The 10941-nt window shown below is 52.2% G+C and overlaps 1 protein-coding gene across 1 annotated transcript; it reads left to right on the top strand.

The window, feature by feature from the left end:
- Positions 1-8631: 8631 nt before the first annotated feature.
- Positions 8632-10396, top strand: LOC123182932 (metacaspase-1). Its single transcript, XM_044595629.1, has 4 exons — positions 8632-9227; positions 9309-9639; positions 9715-10036; positions 10143-10396. Exons 1-4 carry the CDS (start codon positions 8792-8794, stop codon positions 10200-10202), a joined length of 1149 nt encoding a protein of 382 aa, XP_044451564.1. The 5' UTR covers positions 8632-8791; the 3' UTR covers positions 10203-10396.
- Positions 10397-10941: the final 545 nt, after the last annotated feature.

Below are 10941 nucleotides of genomic sequence, written 5' to 3'. Positions count from 1 at the left end.
AAGTCCCGGTTCTAAGCCGTAAAGCATGGCACATTGAACTATCGGGTAGTCATCAGCTTTGCTCTGCCAAACGTTCTTAACGTTGTTAGTTGCATCAGCAGCAGGCCTGGCACCCAGCGGTGCTTCCAGGACGTAACTCTTCTATGCAGCAATGAGGATAATCCTCAAGTTACGGACCCAGTCCGTGTAATTGCTACCATCATCTTTCAACTTTGCTTTCTCAAGGAACGCATTAAAATTCAATGGAACAACAGCACGGGCCATCTATCTACAATCAAACATAGACAAGCAAGATACTATCAGGGACTAAGTTCATGACAAATTTAAGTTCAATTAATCATATTACTTAAGAACTCCCACTTAGATAGACATCCCTCTAATCTTCTAAGTGATCACGTGATCCATATCAACTAAACCATGTCCGATCATCACGTGAGATGGGGTAGTTTCAATGGTGAACATCACTATGTTGATCACATCTAGTATATGATTCACGCTCGACCTTTCGGTCTCTGTGTTCCGAGGCCATATCTGTATATGCTTGGCTCGTCAAGTATAACCTGAGTATTCCGCGTGTGCAACTGTTTTGCACCCGTTGTATTTGAACGTAGAGCCTATCACACCCGATCATCACGTGGTGTCTCAGCACGAAGAACTTTCGCAACGGTGCATACTCAGGGAGAACACTTCTTGATAATTAATGAGAGATCATCTTAAAATGCTACCGTCAATCAAAGCAAGATAAGATGCATAAAAGATAAACATCACATGCAATCAATATAAGTGATATGATATGGACATCATCATCTGGTGCTTGTGATCTCCATCTTCGAAGCACCGTCATGATCACCATCGTCACCGGCGCGACACCTTGATCTCCATTGTAGCATCGTTGTTGTCTCGCCAATCTTATGCTTCTACGACTATCGCTACCGCTTAGTGATAAAGTAAAGCATTACAGGGCGATTGCATTGCATACAATAAAGCGACAACCATATGGCTCCTGCCAGTTGCCGATAACTCGGTTACAAAACATGATCATCTCATACAATAAAATTTAGCATCATGTCTTGACCATATCGCATCACAACATGCCCTGCAAAAACAAGTTAGACATCCTCTACTTTGTTGTTGCAAATTTTACGTGGCTGCTACGGGCTTAGCAAGAACCAATCTCACCTACGCATCAAAACCACAACGATAGTTTGTCAAGTTAGTGATGTTTTAACCTTCGCAAGGACCGGGCATAGCCACACTTGGTTCAACTAAAGTTGGAGAAACTGACACCCGCCAGCCACCTATGTGCAAAGCACGGCGGTAGAACCAGTCTCGCGTAAGCGTACGCGTAATGTCGGTCCGGGCCGCTTCATCCAACAATACCGCCGAACCAAAGTATGACATGCTGGTAAGCAGTATGACTTATATCGCCCACAACTCACTTGTGTTCTACTCGTGCATATAACATCAAACCATAAAAACCTAGGCTCGGATGCCACTGTTGGGGAACGTAGTAATTTCAAAAAATTTCCTACGCACACGCAAGATCATGGTGATGCATAGCAACGAGAGGGGAGAGTGTTGTCTACATACCCTCGTAGACCGAAGCGGAAGCGTTGACGCAACGTAGAGGAAGTAGTCGTACGTCTTCCCAGTCCAACCGATCCAAGCACCGTTACTCCGGCACCTCCGAGTTCTTGGCACACGTACAGCTCGATGACGCTCCCCGGGCTCCGATCCAGCAAAGCTTCGGGGAGGAGTTCCGTCAGCACGACGGCGTGGTGACGATCTTGATGTTCAACCGTCGCAGGGCTTCGCCTAAGCACCGCTACAATATGACCGAGGTGTAATATCGTGGAGGGGGGCACCGCACACGGCTAAGGAACGATCACGAAGATCAACTTGTGTGTTCTAGGGTGCCCCCTGCCCCCGTATATAAAGGAGGGAGGGGGAGGTGCGATCGGCCCCCTTGGGGTGCGCCTGGAGGAGTCCTACTCCCACCGGAAGTAGGACTCCCCCCCTCTTGCCTTGTTGGAGAAGGAAAGGGGGAAGGGAAGAGGAAAGGGGGGCGCCGCCCCCCTTCCTTGTCCTATTCGGACTAGGGGGGAGGGGGCGCGCGGCCTGCCCTGGCCGGCCCTCCTCTTCTCCCTTAAGGCCCATGTAGGCCCAATAACCCCCGGGGGGGTTCCAGTAACCCCCCGGTACTCCGGTAAAATCCCGATTTCACCCGGAATGATTCCGATATCCAAATATAGGCTTCCAATATATCGATCTTTATGTCTCGACCATTTCGAGACTCCTCGTCATGTCCGTGATCACATCCGGGACTCTGAACAACCTTCGGTACATAAACTCATAATGAAACTGTCATCATAACATTAAGCGTGCGGGCCCTACGGTTCGAGAACAATGTAGACATGACCAAGACACGTCTCCGGTCAATAACCAATAGCGGGACCTGGATGCCCATATTGGCTCCTACATATTCTACGAAGATCTTTATCGGTCAGACCGCATAACAACATATGTTGTTCCCTTTGTCATCGGTATGTTACTTGCCCGAGATTCGATCGTCGGTATCCAATACCTAGTTCAATCTCGTTACCGGCAAGTCTCTTTACTCGTTCCATAATACATCATTCCGCAACTAACTCATTAGTTGCAATGCTTGCAAGGCTTAAGTGATGTGCATTACCGAGAGGGCCCAGAGATACCTCTCCGATATTCGGAGTGACAAATCCTAATCTCGAAATACACCAACCCAACATGTACCTTTGGAGACACCTGTAGAGCTCCTTTATAATCACCCAGTTACGTTGTGACGTTTGGTAGCACACAAAGTGTTCCTCCGATAAACGGGAGTTGCATAATCTCATAGTCATAGGAACATGTATAAGTCATGAAGAAAGCAATAGCAACATACTAAATGATCGGGTGCTAAGCTAATGGAATGGGTCATGTCAATCAGATCATTCAACTAATGATGTGATCCCATTAATCAAATAACAACTCTTTGTTCATGGTTAGGAAACATAACCATCTTTAACTAACGACCTAGTCAAGTAGAGGCATACTAGTGACACTCTGTTTGTCTATGTATTCACACATGTATTATGTTTCCGGTTAATACAATTTTAGCATGAATAATAAACATTTATCATGATATAAGGAAATAAATAATAACTTTATTATTACCTCTAGGGCATATTTCCTTCAATCACATCATTAGGAGATTGATGTGATGGACAAGACCCAATCCTAAGCCTAGCGCAAAGATCGTGTAGTTTGTATGCTAAAGCTTTTCTAAATGTCAAGTATCATTTCCTTAGACCATGAGATTGTGCAACTCCCGGATACCGTAGGAATGCTTTGGGTGTGCCAAACGTCACAACGTAACTGGGTGGCTATAAAGGTGCACCACGGGTATCTCCGAAAGTGTCTGTTGGGTTGGCACGAATCAAGACTGGGATTTGTCACTTTGTGTGACGGAGAGGTATCTCTGGGCCCACTCGGTAGGAGATCATCATAATGTGCACAATGTGACCAAGGAGTTGATCACGGGATGCTGTGTTATGGAACGAGTAAAGAGACTTGCCGGTAACAAGATTGAACAAGGTATCGAATACCGACGATCGAATCTTGGGCAAGTACAATACCGCTGGACAAAGGGAATTGAATACGGGATTGATTGAATCCTCGACATCGTGGTTCATCCGATGAGATCATCGTGGAACATGTGGGAGCCAACATGGGTATCCAGATCCCGCTATTGGTTATTGACCGGAGAGTCGTCTCGGTCATGTCTGCGTGTCTCCCGAACCCGTAGGGTCTACACACTTAAGGTTCGGTGATGCTAGGGTTGTAGAGATATTAGTATGCGGTAACCCGAAAGTTGTTCGGAGTCCCGAATGAGATCCGGGACGACACGAGGAATTCCGGATAAAGGAAATATGCCCTAGAGGCAATAATAAAGTTATTATTTATTTCCTTATATCATGATAAATGTTTATTATTCATGCTAGAATTGTATTAACCGGAAACATAATACATGTGTGAATACATAGACAAACAGAGTGTCACTAGTATGCCTCTACTTGACTAGCTCGTTAATCAAAGATGGTTATGTTTCCTAACCATGAACAAAGAGTTGTTATTTGATTAACGGGATCACATCATTAGTTGAATGATCTGATTGACATGACCCATTCCATTAGCTTAGCACCCGATTGTTTAGTATGTTGCTATTGCTTTCTTCATGACTTATACACGTTCCTATGACTATGAGATTATGCAACTCCCGTTTGCCGGAGGAACACTTTGGGTACTACCAAACGTCACAACGTAACTGGGTGATTATAAAGGAGTACTACAGGTGTCTCCAAAGATAGATGTTGGGTTGGCGTATTTCGAGATTAGGATTTGTCACTCCGATTGTCGGAGAGGTATCTCTGGGCCCTCTCGGTAATGCACATCACATAAGCCTTGCAAGCACTGCAACTAATATGTTAGTTGTGAGATGATGTATTACGGAACGAGTAAAGAGACTTGCCGGTAACGAGATTGAACTAGGTATTGGATACCGACGATCGAATCTCGGGCAAGTAACATACCGATGACAAAGGGAACAACGTATGTTGTTATGCGGTCTGACCGATAAAGATCTTCGTAGAATATGTAGGAGCCAATATGGGCATCCAGGTCCCGCTATTGGTTATTGACCGGAGATGTGTCTCGGTCATGTCTACATTGTTCTCGAACCGTAGGGTCCGCACGCTTAACGTTACGATGACAGTTATTATGAGTTTATGCATTTTGATGTACCGAAGGTTGTTCGGAGTCCCGGATGTGATCACGGACATGACGATGAGTCTCGAAATGGTTGAGACATAAAGATTGATATATTGGAAGCCTATGTTTGGATATCGGAAGTGTTCCGGGTGAAATCGGGATTTTACCGGATTACCGGGAGGTTACCGGAACCCCCCGGGAGCCACATGGGCCTTATTGGGCTTTAGTGGAAAGGTGAAAGGGGCTGCCCATGGTGGGCTGCGCGCCTCCACCCTCCCCTAGTCCTATTAGGACTAGGAGAGGTGGCCGGCCACCTCTCTCTCTCTTTCCCCCTTGGGAATCCTATTTGGAATAGGATTGGGGGGGGGGGAGTCCTACTCCCGGTAGGAGTAGGACTCCTCCTGCGCCTCCATAGGGCTGGCCGCACCCGTCCCCCTTGCCTCCTTTATATACGGAGGCAGGGGGCACCTCTAGACACAGAAGTTGATCGTGAAGATCGTTCCTTAGGCGTGTGGGGTGCCCCCTGCCACCATATTCCACCTCGGTCATATCGTTGTAGTGCTTAGGCGAAGCCCTGCGTCGGTAGAACATCAAGATCGTCACCACGCCGTCGTGCTGACGGATCTCCTCCCCAAAGCTTTGCTGGATCGGAGCCCGGGGATCGTCATCGAGCTGTACGTGTGCTAAGAACTCGGAGGTTCCCGAGTAACGGTGCTTGGATCGGTCGGATCGGGAAGACGTACGACTACTTCCTCTACGTTGTGTGATCGCTTCCGCAGTCGGTCTGCGTGGGTACGTAGACAACACTCTCCCCTCTCGTTGCTGTGCATCACCATGATCTTGCGTGTGCGTAGGAATTTTTTTGAAATTACTATGTTCCCCAACACCGGAATGGTCCGGAGGTAAAGATTTATATATGGGAAGTCCTATTTTGGCCACCGGAAAATGTTCAGGATTTTTTGGTATTGTACCGGGAAGGTTCTAGAAGGTTCCAGAGTGGGGCCCACCTGCACGGGGGGACCCACATGAACGTGGGTAGTGGGGGCAAGGCCCCACACCCCTAGTCAAGGCGCACCAAGATCCCCCCTTAGAAGGAATAAGATCATATCCCGAAGGGATAAGATCAAGATCCCTAAAAAGGGGGATAACAATCGGTGGGGAAGGGAAATGATGGGATTTCTTTTCCCCACCTTTGCCAACGCTCCAATGGACTTGGAGGGCAAGAAACCAGCCCCTCCACCCCTATATATAGTGGGGAGGCACATGGGAGCCGCACCCTAGCCCCTGGCACCTCCCTCTCCCCTCGTAACACCTCTCCCTCTCGCTGAGCTTGGCAAAGCCCTGCCGAGATCCCCGCTGCTTCCACCACCACGCCGTCGTGCTGCTGGATCTCCATCAACCTCTCCTTCCCCCTTGCTGGATCAAGAAGGAGGAGACGTCTCTCCCAACCGTACGTGTGTTGAACGCGGAGGTGCCATCCGTTCGGCGCTAGGATCATCGGTGATTTGGATCACGACGAGTACGACTCCATCAACCCCGTTCACTTGAACGCTTCCGCTTAGCGATCTACAAGGGTATGTAGATGCACTCTCCTTCCCTCGTTGCTAGATTACTCCATAGATTGATCTTGGTGATGCGTAGAAAATTTTAAAATTCTGCTACGTTCCCCAACAGACCCGTCCATAAGCCTCCTTGCGATGCAGCTCAATGCGCGCCCCCTCGTACGGGAAAGGCTGCCGAGCCATGGCCTCCTCGCGGTCCGCCCCGGAGGCGAACCGGAGGTACATGGCACCCACCGCCGACGGGATGGTCTACGGGAGGAGATGGCTGATGTAGCGGAGGACGGTAGCTTGGACCGCGGTGGTGTCGTTGTGGAAGGCAGTAGGGGGCTCGATGGTGACCACAGCGAGGCGCAGGGCCGCCGCGTAGTCACCATCTGGCATGAAAACCTCAGCCGAGTCCGGACGCTGCGACTCCGCGCCAAAGGAGTGCCCGGACGATCGCGAGGACAGGGAGGACCCGGTCACAGGGAGCAACAGGTCCTCACTACCCGTGTCGAGATCATCCAGGAGCCGTAGCCTGGGAGGGGGCGGTGGAGACGGAGCCCTGCCCGGTTCCGGGTGGGCGAGCGCCGGAGGGGAGGCCACCGGGGACGGGGGAGGAGACGAGACAACCGCCGAGAGGGTAACGTCACGGAAACGAGGGGCAGGGGGAGGCGCATCTTGACTAGGTTTGCCATCCCCGAGGTCATAGGGCGGAACACCCGTGCCGTCGAGCAGCAAGGAGGCGGCACGTAGGCGAGCGGAAGGGTATGGGGTGGAGGCCCGACGGGTGGGAGGAGGCGGAGGCGGCGGGGGTGGTGGAGTGGGGCGGATGGGAGAGGCAGCGGAGGCTGGAGGCGAGGGAAGCGGACGACGGGCAGCCATGGCGCAGCGAGGAGACCCCGCACGGTGGCCGGAGACTCTACAGTGGCGGCAGCGAACCGGATCCCGGCAGTCATGGACGAAATGGCGTTCGGAGAGGCAGCGGTAGCACCCCGATAGAGAGAGCGGTGGGATCGGCTGGCGTTTAGGTTTTGGGCGAGGGGGGGAGGGGAGAGGAGAGCAGCCATATACGGGCTTGTAGGAGAGGCGGTGGGGGGAGTAAACGCAGTGGGCACCGGTGCCGCGACGTATTCAACCTCAACGGAGTCAATGCGCGGGGAACAAACGCTAGCGACACTCGCGTTGTCGCTGTGAGCGGAGACCGCGCCCATTGGCAAAGCGGGGGCAGGATCCTTGGCGGCCCCACACAGCGCGCGGCGCGAATCAGCGATCGTAACGTCGACAGATGGGAGAGGCAGGATGCCCGCGCAGTTAGAGCTGGACGGGATGGGGCGCCAGATAGGCATTAAGCCGCTCGGCGTGCCGCGCCGTCCGGTCCGCGAATTGACACTGGGGGCGGGGGTTGGGAGCAGATTGAATGCCCCTCGCTTTCGCCCTGACAGCCACCGCCCGGGCCCCACGCAGAGACCCATGCAAGGAGAGGTTAATGGCGGTCATGAGCCCCGGCCCGACGGTGAGAACGAAGCGGGCGACGGCGACGCTAGCCACCCGGACGGAGAAGACGAGATGACCGACCTGAACAGCCGTGAGATGCTCGCTCGGCGAGCAGAAGAAGTAGGAGAGGAGACTGGCAACCCCGGCCGCCGAGAAGCACGCCGCCGGGAAGGGGGCGACAGTCCAGATCTCTCCCGGATCGAAGAGAGCAGGGTAGGTTGCAGGATCGAACGGGACCCAGGAGAGAAAGGAAGACAGGACACGAGCATGGAAGGCAGTACCTGGTCGGGGGACGACGGCCGACACTGAGGCGCGGACTCTTGTCGCCGGAGATGAGCACAGGTTCGCCGCCAGTGTCGGGGCCGGCAACAGCAGCGGTCCTAGACGATGGAGGCACATCTATGGTGGGAGGATCACCGGTGGCAGGGCTCTCCGAGACGCCTGCGGCCGGCCCCGGCGGGTCGCCCCACGGGTCGCCAAGCAGGTCGCGAGAGCACATCCTCTACAATGTTAGAGAGGCTTTTCCTGAAAAGTGATACTCAAGGATACCTGTTTATCGTTCGTAAAAATTGAATGTAAAAAGTGTTTCGGAATGACACAAGGCCCATGTTCTACTAATTTAATCGCTCGTTGCAAACGCACGGGCATTTGTACAGTTATATACAACTAACGAACCTGCGCGGCAAAGCACGCGAATGAAATAGGATTCCTTCTTACCCGCACGTCGCTATGAAGCATCGAATGCTCGTCGGAATAAAGCAGCTAGCCATGGGCGAACCGAAAGGCAGCATCAGTACCATCACCTTGCCATAGCCCACCCACAACGCACCACACCGCAACAGGGTCCACGGGTCGAATTCGCTCGATTCCATCTCCTACGCAGAAACACCGACACAAATGAACTCATCACCTTCATACCTTCTTCTTCACTTGATGCCGCCTGTCTAGCTAGCTACTCACATTCACATATGTCATTCATGGCGAGCTCAAGGCAGACGCGGACAACATGGTGCAGCCGCTGCGGCGCGTCCATCTCCGCGCCGCCGGGCGCGCGCTCCGTCCGGTGCGCGCTCTGCCACACCACGACGCGCGTGGAGCGCCGGCCGCAGCACAACGGCGGCCTGCACCAGGCCGTGGGCTTCATCAAGGGCCTGCTCTTCGGGTCTCCGTCGCAGCAGCCGCCGCCGCCGCCCGCGTCGTCCGGGTCGATGCGTGCCGGCGATCCGTACCACCTGCCGGCCAGCTACCCGCGCGCGCGCGGCAAGAAGCGGGCGCTCCTCGTCGGCATCAGCTACAGCTTCACCAAGTACGAGCTCAAAGGCACCGTCAACGACGTCAACTGCATGGCCTACTTGCTCGGCCAGAGGTTTGGCTTCCCCAGCGACTGCATCCTCGCCCTCACGCGTAAGCAAACAAGAAACCGTTTTCGTTAAAGTTGAACGTGTAAAGCTCGATTTTGTGAGCATCCATCCATCCCATGGACAGAGGAGGAGAAGGACCCGAACCGTTGGCCGACAAAGGACAACATCCGGCTGGCGATGCGGTGGCTGGTGGAGGGCTGCACCTCCGGCGACTCCCTGGTGTTCCACTTCTCCGGCCACGGCGTCCAGAAGCTGGACAACAACGGCGACGAGGTGGACGGCTACGACGAAGCGCTCTGCCCTCAGGACTTCGAGGATCGCGGCGTGATCCTTGACGACGAGATCAACGAGACCATCGTCCGCCCCCTCGGCGCAGGCGTCAAGCTCCACGCCATCATCGATACCTGTCACAGCGGCACCATCCTGGACCTCCCCTACCTCTGTCGCATATCCAGGTGCCTACACCATCTAATCTATACTAGTTAATTTTAGCTTTGCCTTGCTGTAATTTTCTCCTCCGTGGAATCAAGAACTGGGTACTGGCAATGGGAGAACCACAACCGTCAACCGGACGCGCAGAAAGGCACCAGCGGCGGCCTGGCGATCTCCTTCAGCGGCTGCGGGGACAGCCAAACCTCCGCGGAGTCAGACAGGAAGGCGTTCTTGGGCTCCACCTCCACCGGCGCCATGACGTACAGCTTCATCAAGGCGGTGGAGTCTGAGCCGGGCACCACCTACGGTCGCCTGCTCAGCGCGATGCGGGCCACCATCCGCGACAACGGCGGTGAGTCCGGCATCCCTGGGCCCATCGGCTCCTTTTTCCGCCGGGTCATCACCTTCAGCAACGCACAGGTAAGCCATCAATTAGCTACTCTTATTATTACTCTTGCAACTAAGGTTAACTACTTCAAATCGCAAGCATCAATTCATCCTCAACTTTCATCAATCAATTTTGCAGGAGCCTCAGCTGTGCGCGTCCGAAGCATTCGACATCTACAGGAAGCCGTTTATCTTGTAATTATGGAACCATAACCGTGTTTCTGATTGGCACTCTTCTTCGCCATGTCACTTGTGATCTCTCCGTTTAGTAGTTAAGCTCATCCTGCATCCGTTGTGTAATCTCTACTTTTCTTTTTGCGGGGACGTGTAATCTCTACTTCCGCAAACCCTATGTTACGCCCGCAAGCATCTTATAAACAATCTTTCGCTCAAGCGCAACAAATTTAGGCGGGTTCATTTGACGCGTGCATTAAGTCAATCAAATTGTCTCTTTCCTAAAACAACTTCATGCATTAACTCATTCAAATCAAATCATGAGAAAAAATAACGATTATGTTGCTAAGTTATCTCAACTTGAAAGGCATGGTTCCAATCATAATAGTTTGATATTTTTTTCTTTGGAACCGGAAGAGGAAATTCATGTTGACATATAATGTGTTGCCTAGTCTCTACCATTAGATCGGTCGTTTGGTTGCATTGGCTAGAGCATGCACTTTTACATGGTATCAGAGCCAAGAGGTCTTGAGTTCAAGACCCGGCTGGCGCAATTAAATTGCAGCCCACTTTCGGTCCACGTTTAGGCCTGAGGGAGCCACAAGTGAGGGGGAGTGTTGACGTATAATGTGCTGTCTAGTCTCTTCCATCAGATCGGTCTTTTGGTTGCATTGGCTAGAGCATACACTTCTACAATTCAAAGTCTCCAATAGTGATAGTCATAATTTTTTTGATAGAATTGAGATTCTTCCCTTTGTTTGCTT

Source organism: Triticum aestivum, chromosome 1A, assembly GCF_018294505.1.
Source record: "Triticum aestivum cultivar Chinese Spring chromosome 1A, IWGSC CS RefSeq v2.1, whole genome shotgun sequence".
Lineage (NCBI taxonomy): Eukaryota > Viridiplantae > Streptophyta > Magnoliopsida > Poales > Poaceae > Triticum > Triticum aestivum.
Note: the sequence above shows the minus strand (reverse complement) of the source record. Positions and strands in the feature narration are given on the sequence as shown.

Coding starts and splice junctions, on each gene's coding strand:
- LOC123182932 (XM_044595629.1), top strand. CDS start 8,792: ATGTCATTCATGGCGAGCTCAAGGCAGACGCGGACAACATGGTGCAGC. Junction 9,640..9,714: donor TACCTCTGTCGCATATCCAG/GTGCCTACACCA, acceptor CGTGGAATCAAG/AACTGGGTACTGGCAATGGG. Junction 10,037..10,142: donor TCACCTTCAGCAACGCACAG/GTAAGCCATCAA, acceptor TCAATTTTGCAG/GAGCCTCAGCTGTGCGCGTC.